This window comes from Antedon mediterranea, chromosome 1 (assembly GCF_964355755.1).
Source record: "Antedon mediterranea chromosome 1, ecAntMedi1.1, whole genome shotgun sequence".
Classification (NCBI taxonomy): domain Eukaryota; kingdom Metazoa; phylum Echinodermata; class Crinoidea; order Comatulida; family Antedonidae; genus Antedon; species Antedon mediterranea.
The window spans coordinates 17,378,517-17,397,906 of record NC_092670.1 but is presented as its reverse complement, the minus strand read 5'-3'; the positions used below and the strand labels follow the sequence as shown (position 1 = coordinate 17,397,906).

General features: G+C 34.9%; 1 protein-coding gene across 1 annotated transcript; it reads right to left on the bottom strand.

Annotated features, from left to right (window-relative positions):
• Window positions 1–442: 442 nt before the first annotated feature.
• Window positions 443–19,062, bottom strand: LOC140042411 (uncharacterized). The gene is made up of 30 exons (XM_072087698.1): window positions 19,011–19,062; window positions 17,947–18,141; window positions 17,227–17,429; window positions 14,870–14,973; window positions 14,412–14,506; window positions 14,014–14,296; window positions 13,588–13,726; window positions 13,325–13,476; window positions 12,971–13,094; window positions 12,505–12,672; window positions 12,219–12,329; window positions 11,854–12,104; window positions 11,698–11,781; window positions 11,535–11,602; window positions 11,005–11,185; window positions 10,784–10,888; window positions 10,519–10,668; window positions 10,017–10,241; window positions 9,746–9,900; window positions 9,244–9,492; window positions 8,870–8,975; window positions 8,367–8,600; window positions 8,016–8,191; window positions 4,543–7,480; window positions 3,983–4,153; window positions 3,578–3,718; window positions 3,233–3,417; window positions 2,583–2,661; window positions 2,141–2,215; window positions 443–1,354 (listed from the first exon to the last, which is right to left on the bottom strand). The coding sequence occupies exons 2-30, from the start codon at window positions 18,075–18,077 to the stop codon at window positions 914–916; spliced, it is 7,524 nt and encodes a 2,507-aa protein (XP_071943799.1). The 5' UTR covers window positions 18,078–18,141; window positions 19,011–19,062; the 3' UTR covers window positions 443–913.
• Between the last annotated feature and the right edge of the window lie 328 nt (window positions 19,063–19,390).

The following is a 19,390-nucleotide window of genomic DNA, read 5'->3' as shown; positions in this document are numbered from 1 at the left end:
AAAAATCACGTTTTTTGGTGAAAGGGTTTAAAGACATAAACAACATACAAAGATCACAGCACATATAGCAGGGAAAAATAGAAAAAAAATCATAATTAAACATCAAGTTCTATTTCATGTACACGGTACATTTCTGAAATAAAGTGTGCTTGCAGATTTTATTTTATTTATTTATAAAGACAGGTGATAAAGACAGGTTGCTACAATATTATAAAGAAATAGTACACAAACATCCATAATAGTTGATACGGCCAAGTATGTGTCACGGAAATGCATGTTAAATGCAATTCTTCTATAATGATGGTCTACCAAACACTCAAATATACGTTAAATATTTAAATGAAATATATAAACAATAACCATATTATTTTTATTGTAACCAATTTTATTAATCAATTCTTAAAATGGAACATTAAAAAATACTTTTTAAACCATTGACTTACAAAATATTTACAAATCATGTCTGTACTGTAATTATACATTATATAAACCTGATCCGATTTAAAATATGTAAAAAACAAAGTAATGTAATTACATTGATCATTACTATAATCATTTTAACGGTTGCATAGAAACTTATAGAAATATTACAAAAACATACAAAAATAAAATAGCACATTCACAATAATTTACCTGCAAAATTATTAATAAGAAACACTATACTATAAATCAAATAAGTTTATCAAAATCAATGTAAATATTGAAAACTGAGAATCTGATGCAGAAGAAAAAACAGTAAAATAAATTTAGGCTACAAGAAAATGGAATTCACTAACTTTATAAAATTCAATTTTTTTTCTAGGTCTTTGTCTTTTTTGTTTTAGCTTACAATTTTGTTGATGTGCTATGTTCTGGTAAGGATTAATTTTGGAGTCCAACAGGAACTACTTTATTAATGAACATTTATTTCAGATCACTTTGGTGATTGGCATTTGTTTTGTAGCGCCTGCACAATTGACGTCATCAACGAGCTGACTTGTTGATGAGCTCTGAAAATTTGTTCACTTGAAAGTTGCGATAGATCTTCCTTGACAAACTCGCTCGTTAATTCCTCTAAATTGTCAATTAGTTTACATTTCTTTGGAGATTGTTTCGGCGCTGTATCTTCTAGTTTCCGTTTTAAAGAAGCTCTATTGGGTGCGTTTGTGTCTGTTGAATTTGGAGTGTTCTGGTTGCCATGATTACTGGAAGTAGATGGTTTTTCATTGTCTGTGACTGCAGCCTTAGCTGGTGAGGCTTCCTTTAGTGTTTGCGATAATTGATTCATTTCAGAGATGGCTGTTCCAGTGTTTTTCAGTAGGTTTTCAACATTTGTTGGAATCTTCTCACTCTGATCTCTTTCTTGCTTAGCAACCTGTAGTGCAATTATGTTAAAATAATTTTAAAAAATAGCAATTATCATTAGTATAATAGGCAGACAAGAAATAATAACAAAAGATGACTCATGTGAATCATACCCAAGTGCATCATTCATGCGCAAGCCCACCACCATGTGGAAGGCAGAACATGAAACAGGACTTCAGAGTGTGTTTCAGTGTGCCATTCGGCTACCACTTTTTGCAAAAAATTGTGGCTTTTAGACCAATGAGTTTGGTAATTATCACAAATTCATTAACTCTTGTAAACTGATATGTGGTGTGTTACATTGATATTTTAATGATATTATGTAATTGTAATTTGCAATTTAGTTTGATAGGTGATAATCTATACATTCACTGTGTTCAAAATAATTAAATGCTACAGGATTCAGAAAGGAAAAGCATCTACTGTAGTTTAATTAGCACATGGAAAATCACTTATATACAAATGGGAATTCCCAAAAGAGTAGCATCTTGATTCTTTAGTTATATATAAATGGGAATTCCCAAAAGAGTCGCATCTTGATTCTTTAATTAACTCCCACACATTATTTAAATAAGTGAAGTGAGGTGTTTACGAGGCTTGACACATAAACTGCTATATAGTGTTAAAGGTAATTTATTTTAATAGTTTAATATTTTGAATAAAGAAATTCCTACAGTAAATACCTACACTTTAAGAAACACATTTTATCAGATTTAGACAATTTATAGAAATAAATGATTAATCTCCACACATTTAAAATTATTTTAAAGTAAAGTGATAAAAATTGTTGTCTTACTAATTGCAGATGAAATGTCGCTAGAGCATTTTTTACGGTTTTCACTTTGGGAGATCGAATTGGTAATGTTTTAAGCTGAGAAGAGAAATTAATAACATTATACTTTACTAGTCCCAAAACACAATAAGAATTCGCAGAAAACGTTGACATTTAAAGTTATGAGTTGTCAACAATTTAAAACATCACTTGTAATTTTCTATCAATTTTGTTTTATTAAAGAACCACTTTATGTAAATTGATCTAATTACAATAGTTGAACAGTTCATAGTCATTTATTTCATCAAGAACATAAAAAAAATGAAAATTCTTCAATTGTAAAATATTAAAAACCTTCAAGATTGAAATAAGGAGGAAATATCAAAACAAGAAATACATATAAAATTATTCTACAAATTGTTGTAATCATAGTTATTGAAATTATTTAAAAAATTATAAAACTTACATCTGTTGGTGTTAATGCAGAAAGGTGTCCTACAGTTATTATGTTACGTGCTCTGATCAGCTGACCTAATCCACGAGACCTAAAGAAAAAAAAACATAATAATGTATACACCATAACAAGGACTCATTGCAACAACCAATAAGCTCTCTGCAACAGCAAATAATAGCCCCTCCATAACAACCAATAGGCTCTCCACAACAACCAATAGGCTCTCCGCAACAACCAATAGGCTCTCCACAACAACCAATAGGCTCTCCATAACAACCAATAGGCTCTCCACAACAACCAATAGGCTCTCCATAACAACCAATAGGCTCTCCACAACAACCAATAGGCTCTCCACAACAACCAATTGGCTCTCCACAACAACCAATAGGCTCTCCACAAAAAACCAATAGGATCTCCACAAAAAACCAATAGGTTCTCCACAACAACCAATAGGCTCTCCACAACAACCAATAGGCTCTCCACAACAACCAATAGGCTCTCCACAACAACCAATAGGCTCTCCACAACAACCAATAGGCTCTCCACAACAACCAATAGGCTCTCCACAACAACCAATAAGCTCTCCGCAACTGCCATGAGCTCTCTGCAACTGCCAATAAGCTCTACGCAAAGAGGATCTCCCCATATAATACAATACTTACCACATCGACGATGTCAACTTCGGTAAGATCTTGACCACAGGAGCTGTACAGTTGACCAATTGAGGGAAGACAGCTTTCAGTGGGTCAAATTCATCCTTCTCATGGTCACTGTCAAATCCGCTACCTGGTGAGCCCTGAGTTAGAGGAGAGTCTTGACTGACCTGTAAGCCATTTACATGAAATCCCTAATAAAATAAAAATGGCTACTGTGTAAGAAAGTTCAAAACAAAATATTTAGCAAAATATAAATACTTTATGCTCCTGTCTTCATTTTGATGGTCTGAATGTAGCTCAAATTTATTGCAACTGTTTTTAAGGTCAAGATAAGGTCAAGCCTTTACTCACCTTTCTAATGAGCCTTGGAGATGCATGACTGTAGTCTCGTAGCTTTCTTCTCCTTTCATTTGGTGATTTACTAAATCTCTTAGCTCCACAGCTTACGGTTTTCAATCTGTTTTTTCTTGAACTTGACGGAGTAGTTATAAACTACACAAGAAATAAAATAAAAACGAGTTCTTAAATCAATGAGTATACTGTACAGTGCACGCTACCCTTAAAACTCCAGAAGATGGTTGTAGCATAACAACCAAAATGTCACGACATTCTCAAACATACTCTATTTCTTGTTTGGAACACAGGTGTACCGCAAACGTAACTTTACAAGTGTTTATTCACCATACAAACCTTCGAAAAAAAAGCCCAATCCAATTTTCTACAGATTCTAAATAATTAAACTACAAACCAACTTACTCTAGAGTTAACATTGACAACCTTTGATGGTGTTGTCGTTACCAGAGGTGATGTCGCTAGTTGTCGGTTCATCTCAAGACACCTGTTTACAGACTTCCCTCCTTCACTCAGTGCATCTTTGGCATCAGAATCAAGCTGCTCTATTGGGTCAGCAAAGCTTACACGTCTTGTCTGAATTTGGTGAAAAAATATTGAGAAACAAATTATTCTCTGGACTGTCTTTCAATCTTTGATACATTCTTTTTGCTGTATAGGAGCTGTTCATATTCCGCATAATTTGACCTCCCATCATAGTTCCTTTCTTGGCTACAACACATTGACCTAAGTTGACCTAGACAAAGTTTACAGCTTCTACTCTCTTTGTGGGTGAAATACATGCAGACGATGATTGTACACTACATAGGAAGGTCTTTTGTTATCCAATGAAAAGCATTGTAATATAGACATTAGGTGTGTCTTTAAAAGGGTCCTGCATCATCAAAACTTTTATGTTTAGTATTTTCTCTCACTTGCACTTTGCAATTTTAAATGCAAATTAAATATAAAGTAATAGTTCTTACCCTTGGTGAAGGTGAGTCACTTAATGCAGGTTGTCGCTTCAAGATACCACTACTTGGTGACACATTAGGTGAGAAAACTCCAGGAATGGCATGTTCTGGAAGATCTGCTTTCTGAATTGAGGACTCTGGCGATGAATATTGTTGGCAGAATTTTACAGGAATGACTGGAGAAGTTGAAAGAGCTGTTGGAATGAGTTTGGTGAAATTTGTACTAATTGATGTTTTGGGAGATTCTATTTGTGAAAGGGCTTGTTTCAAGACATCAATGCGTGATGTAGCTTCAGATGATTGTGAAGGACTTTGACTGCTGTTTATGATATCTTCTGTTTCATCTTTTTCTTCAAATATTCTTTTGATATCATCTTGTTCAACATCTGTGACATTGTCTTCAATGAGGACACTATTGATGGAAAGATCTTTATCCTGAATAGACTCTTCTTTGTTGGCAATAGGATCAGACTTCATCTGTTCAACAGACTCTTTTTCTTCAAACAGTTCATTTAATACAGTTTCAATTGTCTTTTCTTTTACTGGTTCAGTTACACACTCTTCCTCCATTTTGATCTCAATATTTTCTTTGTTCTCATTTTCTGCATTCTCTGGGCAAGATTCAATCTCTTTATGATCTAACAAATCAACAGGGTTAACCCCTAAATTACTAGGAATATTGTCATCGAGGATTGTGCTGTCAATCAAGTCCAAGGTTTTAGGAAGATCAATAGCCGATAGACTATCTTTGGTTTCCACATCATTTAAAGACTCTATACGTTTTTCAGGACTCTCACTGATTACTGGTAAAGTATTTTCTTTACTATTTTGTTCCTCAATGTTGAATATCTTATATTCCTGAGAGAGAAGTGGCTCATTTGAGATGCCATCAAAGACTGATTTTGATTTTGTGAGACTCTTTGGAGTGGAACATCTTCGTTTGATCAGTGACATTTTGCGACTTTGAGTTGGTTCGCCGGATTTTGATCGTAATCTAGCAGCAACAGGAGCTGTTTGTGATCTTAACCGCCGTGGCAACATCACAATCCTTCCAGAAGATGTCCTAGCTGGTTTTATAGGTGATTTCTTTGGTGTTCTTTTGCCGGGAGATCTCATTGCTAATTTCAAAGCTTTCTTAGAGAAAATAGATTCTGGACTCCTTTTCTTTATTGATTTTAAAGTGTGTTGTTTTTTATTTTCTTTCACTTGAAAAAAGGGAGGTTCATTTTCAGTTTCTTTACTAGAATGAGCATCAGAAATGACATGTAGCTCCTTTATTTTATTCCCAGATTCTTCCTCATCGGCCGATTCTTGGCTATCACCATCAAGATAACATTGTTTTATTTCTGCAAGGGTTAGATCATCTTCACTTTCAAAATCAGAAGGCTTTTCTACATTGACATCTAAATAATTTTTAACAACTGGTGCCTTCATTTCTAGAAACTTTTCTTTTCCATACGTTTTCATCACTTTTGTTGTAGTAGGTAGATGATTAGAAATTGCTTCTTCTGCCGTAACAGCATTCTGATCAGCAGTCTCTTGTGTGCAACCCATTCCTTCAAACATGTCTTCACAAGAATTGATGGACACGTTTTCCGCTTCAACATCATCAGTGGTTGAAGATGCTTTGTCAACAATTGAGGCATCAATTGTAACAGTTTCTTTTATATTTGAGTCGCTTGTATAAGAATCTGTCTTTTTTCTTCTTTTCCGTGTCTCCGGTTGAACCAAATCAACCTTTTCTTTTTCAATATTCTCAACAGGTTCAATGTTATCAATACTAATTTTTCTTTTCCTTCCTCTTTTTCCTTTAACCTTTAAAGGTTCATTCAAACTAATCTCTGCTGGTTTCACTTGATCGTTACTTTCAGATTTGTCAGAAGATTTCACAGCATTCTCGTCAATAGACTCCAATTTATTAAATTTAGAATTTCTCTTTCTAGCACTTTGTTTTACTGGTGTTACTCTTTTTACTGGTGTATCATTTTTTTTAATGGCAGACTTTTTGTACTTCTTAGTCTTGGCAATTTCTCCATTAGTATTCTGTATATCCTTCATCTCACTTTGTTCAATATCAGAGTCATCATTCAAAGGCTTGATATCATCAAATTCAAACTTCTCAGCTAGTTTTGCCAAATCATCTTGAGTACAACTTAATCGTTCACAAGTGCCATCTGGGATGTCATCAACACTTTTTGACCTCCGCAAGGTAGGAGAACCGTGGCAGACAGTATCCATCGACTTTGTTTTTCGTAATGATCGCTTTTTTCCTGAACCCTGTTCTGATTGGCTACCAAACACGTTTGGACTACTGGTAACGTCAAGAGATTGGAAAGTTTTCGAATCTTTTTCTGCTATTCGTAAAATTTTCAAAACTGGTGTTGACTTTAGTTTTTTAATGAATGCTGAATCATCAATGTTTTCACCAACTTTTTTCTCTGGTGTTAAATGCGACGGCAACTGAATCACAACTTTCTCGTTGCCTTGTGTGTTTATTAGAATGTCCTGAGTTTCAGCAATAGACACAACCAACCCTGCATTTAATTCAATACTGTTTGCTTTGTTCTTTTCTGGAGTATTTACAATTTCAGAGCTTAAATCAATCATTTCAGAGTCAACGGCAGTCATAACTTCTTCTGATTTTTCAATTTTCTTTTCTTTCTCAATTGAGTTCTTTTCATTCATTTTGTTATCTGTATTGGATTCTCTGTTAGATAGAGACCCCTTTTCACCGAATGCATTATCAAAATTCACTTTCTTTTGGCTACTTTCTTCCTGCTGGTTCGTGTTTGTCATTGCATTATTCTTCCAAAAGAAGTCTGGTCCAACTGCTTCTTCTAGTAATGGGCAATCAGAATGTTGATGTATGTTGTCATCATCTACTTTGCTAGAGGTTCCTTGGTTCGAGTCCATACACGAGTCGATTGCTCCAGTTATTGCTTCCTTCATACTATAAAAACAAGGTAAGGTTTTAAACGTGATATTTGGATGATACAATTAATTTTTGTTATTAAAACTTGTAAAAAAAATTCAAAAATTAAGTTTAATACTAGGTGAAACTACAAACACTGTCTCATCTGAGCAGTCACTTCTGATTCACCAAATTATTTGCCTTGCGCCTACTTTCTTCCATTATAGTCTACATTAGGACAGCATGGTTCTGGTGGTAGAACGAGTCTTCTCGGATAAGGACTATAAACCGTAGGTCCAGTGTACACAACTAGCTCGTGTGCACTTTAAAGAACCTAGTACATCTTTCGAGACGAGTAGGGGGTTACCCCGGTGTATTAGTACATCACAGCCACTGATCACCAACTGGGTCCTCTGGGAGATCAGTCTTTGACTGAAGAGGTCACCCAGTATAAAAATGAACAAACAAACAAATAAACATGATACTGGCAGCAAGACACCAGCATATCATCCCATTCAACTTTACACTAACAAAACTGAGGAATACTACTGGAATCAACTTAAAATTATCATACCTTGAATTAGTATTGTCTTGAGTTTGGCTAAACACATTTGAGAACAGCTGAGTGTCCTGTGATTGGTCCAAGTCATTGTACATTGTGGGTACCACACCTCGTTCTCTCATCACTTCCTTCTGATGTTCTGTCAAGACGAGTTTCTTTTTCGGAGATGGTGCAATTGTTACATATTTCTAAAAGTAGATACGAAAGTTAGAGACTCTTTGGGAACTACATAAAACAGGTAAATACTGGGTAAAAAACTTTTTGTATATGTTTTTAGAATTACGATGTCTAGTAAATACTTGATAAAACTGATTTTCAAAAAAACAAAAATTGTTGTCAATCTATGTCTAGTATTATACCTACCAATTTGCGGTCATCCTCAATATTAAGACGTCTCCTAATACCCTTCGTAGCAGATGTAGCAAATGGTGATGCTGTAGCAACTCGTGCTGGAGATTTACGTCTAGGAGATGTTATATTTAAAAGTTTTTCACTTTCCTTTCGCAAGAAGCTTCCATGCATCTTATGCGGTGAGGGTGATCCAAAAGGTCTAATGATGGGATCAGGTTCTACAAAACTCTGTGTATTGTGATCAACCTATAAGAGCAATAAATATATTTTGGTCAATTAGGCAAAATACCAAATTATATATAATATATACAATGTATGTTATCCAACTACAAACAATTCCAATGTATTGTATTTTATAGATCTAATTGATCTTTTCCTTTGACAATAGCTATAACTGACCTATCACTCTTAGATTTTCTTACACTTTTGAATACCAGTTGGAGCCAAAAACTTGCCTTTGGGTATTAGTAAATTATGATACAAATGTTAAATTGATTATAAATATCGAAACTTACATCATTAAATTGACTAATTGGGGTTTCTTCCACAACTTGATCACCATCGTTTGACCAGCTCGGTAGCAATAGAGGTGTTTTCTGATTTACCTTCTTCAACACAGGCCTATAATCGAGAAAAGGAAGAAATAATATTCATTTCTTTCATAGTAAACATAAATAAGAAAGATACAAGATGATTTACTCACAACATTAAGCTTAAGATATAAACATACAATTACATCCAACCTTGAATGAAATATTTCATCTTTAACACATTCATGCTGCAACATCCATATTACACTTTCCACTATTTTTTCCAGTTCTATTTTTGTCCACGACAGTTTGTACGCGATTCCCAAAATCTTAAAAATAAAAAACTAACAAATTCTTACTTTATATCTTTTGGATAATCGAGCTGTTTGGCTTTTCCAAAGGTAGAGTTCCAGAAAAGTACAGCCTGACTTTTAATATTGCGTTTTGGATGATTTAATGTCTTCTCTAAAATCGGTGACATGATGGCAAGTAATCTGTTATCAAATTGACCCTTGATCCTGTTCTGCACAGCGGTGAAGAGTTCAACTAAGAACTTCTTAAGTTTATCATCTACAGCTGATATCTGTGATGCTGTCCAAACAACTTTCCTATAATTAAGGAAAAACCAAAGCAAATTCATTACATTCAGGTGAAAAATCATTGTGTTTTTTGCCATGTATAAACAAGCGAATTAAAATTGTGGTTGAAAATTAGTATAGTACACAAGTTACTCTTGGACATCAGAATGTTCAATTGTTTTATAAAAAAAAAATAACAACTTTTAGCTAAAATTTGTAAATGAATGGCAACCAAATTTTCACACTAATAAATTGGCATCAGATTGACAACAATTCTAGTTACCTTGACGATGGATCATAGAACTCAGCAACAGACTTTACAGTCTTATCCAACAATGCTATCAGATGTTTAGGTAAGGTGAAATGAGCCACAAGCCGGGATAGTACCTCTAAGAAATTAGTAATGGTCGACACAAAGTGAGCACCCATTGGAGGAACCTGTTAAAAGAACACAAAATGCAAATAAAATATTTGGTAACTCATGTTTCTTAACAATTGGTTTCTCCACACACAAACGCCAATAATTGAGGGCAATAAAATAAACTTTTACTCACATTTGCTTTTTTATCAGACACAGTGGACGTCTCTTTGTTAAAAGAACACATAACCTGATTAAGAACTTTCATGAACGATGTTAAGTTTCCGAGAGGTCGTCTGCTAAGTCCCGCTCTTTTATGAGGTGACGTCAATCTTTGATTTTCATTGGAAATTGCAGAAAAGTCATAGTTTTGGATCATAACAAGAGAGATCTGGGATAGTGCATCCACTGTTGAGATGTTCTGTATTGGTAAAAACAAAAGTTAATAGTGCTCTGCAATGCAAATATGTACAACTAATGAATGCAATTGGGTGAATAATTTCATGAGGTAAAAGATGAAATGTTATATTTTATTATATAGCCTTTTATGTAAGAATGTGCACTCTGATTATAAGTTTAATAGCACTATTAAACTTCATGTGACCTACAATCATCCAATCAAATGACAAGAATCTAATCAGGTGACATGTTAAAAATTATATAGTTTTATAGATTATGGACAAAGCAAAAGTACTTACTGAAAGAATCTTTTCGTCTATCAGTTTGATGATCTTTGCAGCAAGTTCCTCGCAAGCATGGTTAGCCTCAGCTGTAGCCACTAAGGCAGAGCACCGAGAGAAGGCGTTGTAAAGCTCTGACCAAGTCTTCAGTAAACTCTTCTGACTGGCCTAAATGCACAATGTAACAAATATATAAAAAACAACGAGCAGTTTTCCATTAAACCTAATTTAACCCAAGATATTTGCAAGAGTATTTTTAACTGATAGCTGAAAATGTACTTACATGAGGAATAGTGTTTGGTAAAATATGTTTAATCGGCAGTGTGAGGGCAGCATACATGGTACTAAAGTCATGCTCCAATGAGTCTCCCTGATTCACTTCATTTGTCTGCAAGATAAAATAAAATCAATAGAATAAATGTAAAGACATTCTCAACCTTATTTATTCCCTTTTAGAATCACATAGTGTACCACAAACCTGACCAGTGTAAACATAATCCATACCTTTTCAATTTCATTTAACAATGGGTTGACCACAATACTCCATAGTCTCCATATCTGCTCTTTGTTTGATATCTTACTAGCAGCTGTGTCAACAAGGCTAAAGACAGATTGGGAAAACCCCAGTGCACCAACTGGTGTTGTCATACCACAATCAACAAGTGCTTCGAAAATACAGAAAAACCTGAAAAACAGAGACGAAATAAAGTAAAATGTAAAGCTCTTTCTATACTGTCAAACTATATTTGACAAATATGGTAGTGATACTGTATGTCCAAATATGGTAGTGATATGACATTATCATGTCTATATACGGGCACAGCACATTTTTTTGTCACATAAAGTTTGTTAATGTAGACAGAGCTGTTATCACCAACGTTGTTTTGTGTTGATGCTGCTAATAAAAGAATACCATACAATCCTAAATGCATTTTCTATGTGCAATAATTCCATCCAAGCTGATAAGTAATACTGTCATTCGCAGAGATGAATAAACATTGTCATAAAATAATATGAAAGTTATAGCACCATACCTTTCCTCGAGATCATGTATAAAGCAATCACTAAAGAGTAAACCAATGAGAAACAGAGCTGGGGTACCCTGAAAATAAACAAAATTAATTAAAAAATAATAAATTTTGTTAAAAAATGTAGCTATTCTGAACGTTTGTGATGTTACAGAACTGTAAATCTTACATGAAGAAGTTGTACCGCTCCAGTTGTGAAAAAAGAGGAACTCAATGCCTTCTTTGGTAAGGCACTCACAGCTTCTAATAGCCTCTAAACAAAACAAAAAACAAAACATTTCTTTAAGTTGCTGTCATAAGATTTTTCTATATCATAGGCCATAACAGGAATACTGGATTTTTGTGTGAAAAACATGGATATCAGTAGTTTTTGTGATTTAAAGCCAATTTTAACAAAAACAAAATAATTAAAACATACCAATACTGTGGACTTTGGTAAAGATTCTGCTTTCACAATACCTTGAATGCACATGAAGAAATGCGACAACATGTCTGAGCTCTCGCTACGTGGCGTGTTATCAATCAGGTTCTTGAGGTGGGCAACTACTGAATACCAAATATGGAATATTTGCGCACCTAAAAATAATCAGAAGTTAATTAATTGTGGTAATACAAAGGCAGAAAAATAAAAAATGGAAAAAAAAAAGGTTTAAATGTGTAACTGTCAAGTCTAAATGATTACAAACGTACGTTCTACATCAGTTGCTAGGGAACAGCAGACGACGGTAGCAGCTTGCAAAAGAGTGTGGCCTAATTTATTGAAAAGTGTCGGACTTGTGACAATGTCATGCTTCAGTGGTTCTGAAAAAAAAAAAGAATTTTAAAATTAAATTTAAAATAAATATTTAACTGATTCATTCAGATTCAATGACATTTATTCAGTCATAAACTTTAAAAATACCGACGACAAGAAGTTTAATAGCAATAACAATAAAAAGAAGCAACATATTATTAAATAAAAATTAACCAAACTCACCTAAAGTAAAGTTAGGCATGGGTAAACCAATAGACGGATCCCATTTGCCAAGAATGTGTGCCAGGGCCTCAACGCCTTTCAGCTGTATTGATTTGAAGACGGGATGGATTGGGCCTGGTGATCCAGTGAGGCTTAGGTTTAGTGTTGGTGTGGCTGGAGTAGCAGAGCCTGAAACATAAAATTGATTGAATTAATTTATTGCTAGGGGTCAACTTACTTTAAACCGGACTCAAAACTGAATCTTCCTACGGTTACAAATTCCTTGTTATTAAATTTTTGGCTTCGGACAACGTTAGTGTAGTACATTTAATAACTCATTATCAATTGTTCTTAACAGTTACAGCATAATTCAATGGTAAACACAACAATTAGATTTACACCCAGGCAGGGTTAACAACACTGTTTGTCCAGAATTGTGTATACAATTTGCATACCAGTTTTTCGAAAACCTATTCAAAATCATTACCTTTTTTGTGCTTAGGTGTGCTTAGTAGGTTTTTAATACCATTACCTGTACCAGAAGTTACAGGTAAGTACATCCCATTTGAAGGTCCCAGTCCAAGGGAGAACTGCAACAGGGGAGCACACACCTGCAGGAATAATAACATTTGAGAAAATAGTTTAAAAACATTTTATGTTCATCATTTGATTCAATTCAACAACAATTTTTATATTTTTATTACATTAAGATCTAAAGAAATAAAATGGGTGAATGAGTTGAACAATAAAGAATATTAGTAAATATAAAAGCATATCTACTACAAAACATAAGCCTTAAACTAAAACAAATGTATTAGGCCTAGTAACATTGGATTGTTACCTGGTCAAAATTAGTTGCAGCCTTTGGTCCAAATTTCTTGATCAGAAACCACCATACATCAAATTTCACCATGGCAACCTTTTCCGTCTTAGCATTGTTCACTTTAAAAGGTTGCACTAATAGTTTGATGCGCTTCTGGTTGTATATAACATCTGAAAAAAAGAGATAATATTTTTTCAAACTAGTGCTGACAACTTGTATAGAAAATCAATATAACATACTCAGGTTAGATACTTATGCAAAATTAAATAAGTTGAATTTACCTGGATCAAGTGCAAAGTTCTCAATAAGAATTTTCCAAGCATTAAAAGTAGCAATCTTAACATCTGTAAGTTGATGCTTAAACCCTTGCTCAACTATTCCTAGCATGGAATTGATCAAACTGCCACCTCGATGCAATGTCTGAAGGGAAGTAAGTATTTGATTTGATTCATACATTTGTTTCTTTCTTGTAGATTTTTTAAGATTTTTCATTGACCTAAAAGCGTAATATATTGAACCCCTTCTTGGGGACACTCCTATTCATGGAGCACCACTATTAAGGAGACAGTTTCTTTCAAAACGAACAAGGGGCAACATAGGTTTGAACAATATTTAGGGGACAGTTTTTTTTAATCCCAAATGTGTCTTTTTAAGGGATTCAATTTCAGCTGTTGTTAATAAAACAATATAAATATGAAAATCCTAACCTTGCCAAGTACGGTCAAAAAGTAGCCCCAGATCTTGAGGACATATAGTTCATGCTTGCAGGCAAAAAGCTTGTTCATCTCTGCTATGAGACTTGTCTTTAAGATGTGTACAACAGATGAGGCTAGATCCTGACTAAACTTCACCATAGCAGGTAGAGCCAACTCAAAAGCGTTCAAAGCCTTCAATCGGACCTTCACAGCCGAGTGCACAAGAGAGGGCAGTATCAGTTTTGCCCATCGTAAAGTGTTGACATGCATTTCATTTGGTAATGATTCCAGAAGCCTGAAATTGGAGAAATTTGAATAAATTAAGCATTTTTTTTATCCAAAGTAAAGCACCTAAAAGTGATTTTAAGATTTCAAATATTTTACAGAAGAATGGTTACTACAGTACTTACTTTATAATTGCATTGATGGCCTCATGTTCAACAGTAACAGATTTAAATTCACCGTTTACAAGGACATGTTCCAGAGAACACAATAACCCATGTAGCTGTAATACATAGTAAATGATATATGGGGTCAATCGAACGCTAAATGGTAATTATAGGATGTCAAAATTTGATGTTAACATTTCATTCTGTACAACATAAACAAATTATCAACGAATAAAATAATAACCATTCACTTAATATTACACACACACTTTCACTCCAAATACAACAAAATTGCAGCTCTATCTATTCCGAGCACCTGTGATAGACAGATCATAAATAAATCACATCATTTCTTTCATACGCATTTTTAAAATTCTATTTTGTATCAATGTTTGAGGAATTTCACTAATCTAGAAAAACATATTTGCCTCAATATAAAAACAATCAATCACTTATTATTAATTAAAAAATGTACATACATGATCTTTGACATGACTGACGGGAAAGCTCTGCTTAGCGATACACCACAATGCACGAGTACAAGTTCCTTTATCTGTTGTTTTTAGCAAGACATTCTGAAGGGCTATCAAAAAATAATTTATTTAAAGTCATCTTATTAATTGTGATTTTTAAAATTTAGATAATTAGACTAGGAATGTCTTTTAGTGTGGTCATTAAAATGCTTGACCTGGGTTTTATCAGAGTACATTTCAAGATGTAATTATCGTATATTTCGGTGTATAAGTCGCACCTGTGTATAAGACGCACCCCCTAACAGAGTGAAATATCAGTATTTTTTATATCGTCGATGTATAAAACGCACCTTATATTTCATCAAAACAACGGTTTTTTAAATTGTAATCAATATTATTGTAATAATATACTTTGTTATATCTATCTACAACGGCGTCCTTTATTTAGGTTTTTTCTTACCTAGGCTCGGCCGCGCCCAGCCTCAACAAGTTCTTTCTAACTTGTTATTCATGAGTTTCGCACCCGCAACATCAAGTGCATGACCGTGTGTGTAACACGTACGTGTGTGGGCTAGCATCGCTCGATCATTTCGAGAGGGCGCACGTTTTCACGGACAATCGTATTCGATTAGTATCTATGTATCCGAGAAGTGTGTACGCTAGGTCCATGCTATAATCACCTGGCGAATATACTAGTCGAATACCGTACACCATGTGGCCACCAAGAAGGGGTTGCGCTGGGGGTACGGCGGTCGGCGATCGTGCGTATAACTATAAATAAATACTATTCCAATCGTAAACGTTTACAAATGAAATTTTATCGGAGCGCCTAAAACAGCTCCATAATGAACAAATCTTTTCATCATATTTAGTATAACATCATGCTAAAATTCCTTGAAAACTAGGCAGAAGCAGGTTGCCGTTACGTTAGCAGACCTTGATTTATAAATATAAGAGGAGAGCTCCTAATGGCTCTCCTAAATATGTTGAGGAGAGCCATTATTTTGATTAAGTATCCGAGGCACAGGCCCACCATGGTTGGGTCTGTGGCGAGCCGAATTTTGATAAATGACACCTCTAGATGGCCGGAAATGGTACGCACGCATTGTTCTCTAAAGTATTGTTCCTAGCCTACGATGTATTTTTATCATAATTATCTACGCGTCGATCGTAGGGTGGTTCGTAGTAGAGGGTTAGTAAACACCATTGTCATTGCCTTTAGAAGCATGGACAATGCAAACAAACAATGTATTGTTTGCTAATTATAATCTAAAGATAGTAGACGTCAATTTTTGTAGCCGCGCTAGCCTAGGCCTACGCATCGGTTATCCTAATTTGGACGGAAATCCGCCGACGAGACGACATCGGGTCAGTGGACCTCAGCTCACGCAGAGAGAGAGAGTCGAGGCTATCTAGTCTAGTTTCGGCGGCCTACACTATAAATTATTTAATCCTACCTTGGGTTAGCGAATTATAAAAACAACGACACCTAGGCTAGGATACCAACAAAATAAATATACTGTATATTCCATATTAATTACTGTAAAATTTAACATAAAGGCTTAAGCCTTTTAAAATGATTACGACATGTGTATTAAGAAAAGGCCCGACCAGAATTTGGAGGGGAAAAACATGTGAGCAGTTTAGAGAGAGTATTATGTTTCATGTCATGTGACACAAAATCCAGGTACACGATCTTAATTACTGCTTTATCGTCGTCAGACGGCAGCCACCCTCTCGTCGTACAGAGTAAAAAAAACATGTGAGATGTTGAGGTAAAGCAGAGAGTATCGCGTTTCATGCCATGTGACCAAAAAAACTAGGTCTGTATTAATTTCGGTCTTCTGTCGGCAGTCTTTTTGAGCGACCGATTGAATGTTCTGATACTATATTTAGAATGAATTGTTTACGATTTTTTTCTCGCAACATCAAAGATCGTAGGCGCGCCTAGCCTATCGGGGGTAGCCATAACAAAGATCGTTTGCGCGACTATATATAGACTGTGTGTTGTATTCGGGGTTAATATTCTTATTATTATATATATTTTTATGACGCACTGTAACAGGTTGGGGAGCGCTATTTTAGGCGCTCCTTTGATCGTTTTCAGGAGCGCCAAGGAGCGTCAGCGCCATGGCGCTCCTTTTCAATCAAGGTCTGCGTTAGTATACTGTAGCTAGGCCTAGCCTACTCAGGCCTAGCAAACGAGGTGACGATATGTACAATCTGTGTGGTGAGGCATTTATGTTCGGTGTATAAGACGCACTCTAAATTTAGAGGTCAAATTTGCGTGTCAAAAGTGCGACTTATACACCGAAATATACGGTATTACAAATTATCATTATGTAATAAAATAAAATAGATACCTTTTAAAAGAATATCAATATCTGGTTCAGATAAGATTTTGATTATATCTTCGTGATAAATACAGAAGCCAACTGCTTGCAATGCAGCCTGGGAAATATCAGGGGAAGTGCTCATTACATCAACGCAGAATATGTTGACAAGCTTTGACCCACTCTGAGTAAACTCTGCTACAAATTCCCCTAAGTTGTCTTTATATAACTTTCTGAAAAGCAATTTTCTCATGTTAAATTCGCATTCGAAATAATAAATTTAATGAAATATAGTAATTACAGTACAATAATTAATAATTCATGTAATTGTTAATTGCAGATATTTATTGCATTTAAGTTACATTAAAGTTGGGAAAACGATTTAAATAAGGGGAAAGGGGTTTACGATCAGTGTCACGTTTTGAAATTGGTCTTGTTTTAAATTGGTAGACCAAAAAAATATATACCTCCAGGCAATATTTAATAAAAGCGCGGTGGCCGTTGTAAAGCTGGACTGACCCTTGTACTCAATGATGGTATGATTAAAGTCCTTGAAGATAATAATAATAATAATATCCTGGATTAATATTGCGCCTAATGTTCTAAAACTCTCAGCGCTTTTTTTGGATCAAAAACATATGGAAACATACGCTCATAATGCACCAGGTAACTTACTCCCATAATGCACCGGTTAACTTACTCCCATAATGCACCAGGTAACTTACTTCCATAATGCACCAGGTAACTTACTCTGTTAGCTTCTTGTATACTTCTAGCTTTTCTTCTGATAAAACTCCATTTGCTTCCAATTTGCTGAGAATTTGAGGAAATTTAGCGACCCCTTCACCATCATCGCTGACGTGAGTAACTGTTACCATCATTGTTACACAACTTCCATCAACAATAATGTTTTGTTGTCTTTCAAGTTTCCTAGACTACTAAAACCTGGGAAAACAAGTACATTAAATAACTCATTAAATTAAACAGGATAAGATACTGTATCAAAGCTTTTGGCTGCTAAATATAAGGTAAATTGAGACAGCTTACAATACCCCCTAAAAAATGTTCCCTTTTAATTAACAAATGGCATGAAAAGGCTTAACTTGCTGTCCTCATTGAAAAAAAAAAAAAGATAAAGTATACGGCAATCAGTCGATTCATTGAAAAATTGTGTATTAAAATACATGATGGTGGCACAGTAGCGACATGACTTTTACTGCACCTTTGATACGGTAGCGTATCTTAGACATGCAATTTTCGCTACAAACAATGGTTGGAGTGTATCGACACTTACTCACTCGATACTATGTTAGGCAATGTATCGCTATACTGGCAGGATACCCTACACCAGACATATTATTGCTATTTTTTTGGTTGGATAGGTTCATGAAAACACAAAATGGAAAAAAAAAGAAAATTTTATTTCAACAGGAAAAAAATATAAGTGTGCAATAAATAAAATATGTAGGTCTAGGCCCTAGGCTAATTAAGTAGGTACTACTAGCTCCTAGTAGGCTAGTCTAGTAGTAGTAGTTGAGGTGTTGGCCTCATGCATACATAAATAAATGGTTAGACATTCATGAAGCTAGGCCTTGGCACCAGCCAGAATATTCCCCCGGTTACACCTCACTCAGTCAATAGACCTACTAGCCTAGGCCTCCTAGCCTCCTAGCTAGGAAGGCTTATGAGAATTGAGGCGTCACACAAAAAGAAAGTTGTGAATCAAACTTCAGATAATCAGGTTAACATACAAACTGAAATAAAATAATAATAGGGCTTAGATAAAACAACAATTGAATGAAGCTAAATATTACAGATTAAAAATACAACTCTGTTACGGCAAATTTACTTTCTTTTACTCTGATCTTGTGTCAGCAATACAACAAATACACCTATATGTATGTATGATGATTTCGCGCGGTTTGGTTACAAAATACTGAGTTTGTACACTGGTACACACGTACGTCATCACACACAAGACTCGACACGCGCCAAACAAGGTTCATAACCACAGTACGTCTGTATGAAAGTCTAATCGGAAGTACGAATCATCTATTCTAATTGGATGGTGAAGTCATGTGAAGGAGTGACAGTGTTATTATAAGTTGGAGGATTAATATTAATAAATAGTTATCACGCTGCTGCTCTAGCCCGCTAATTTATTGATTCCAGCTGCTACAGAAGACCCTAACCT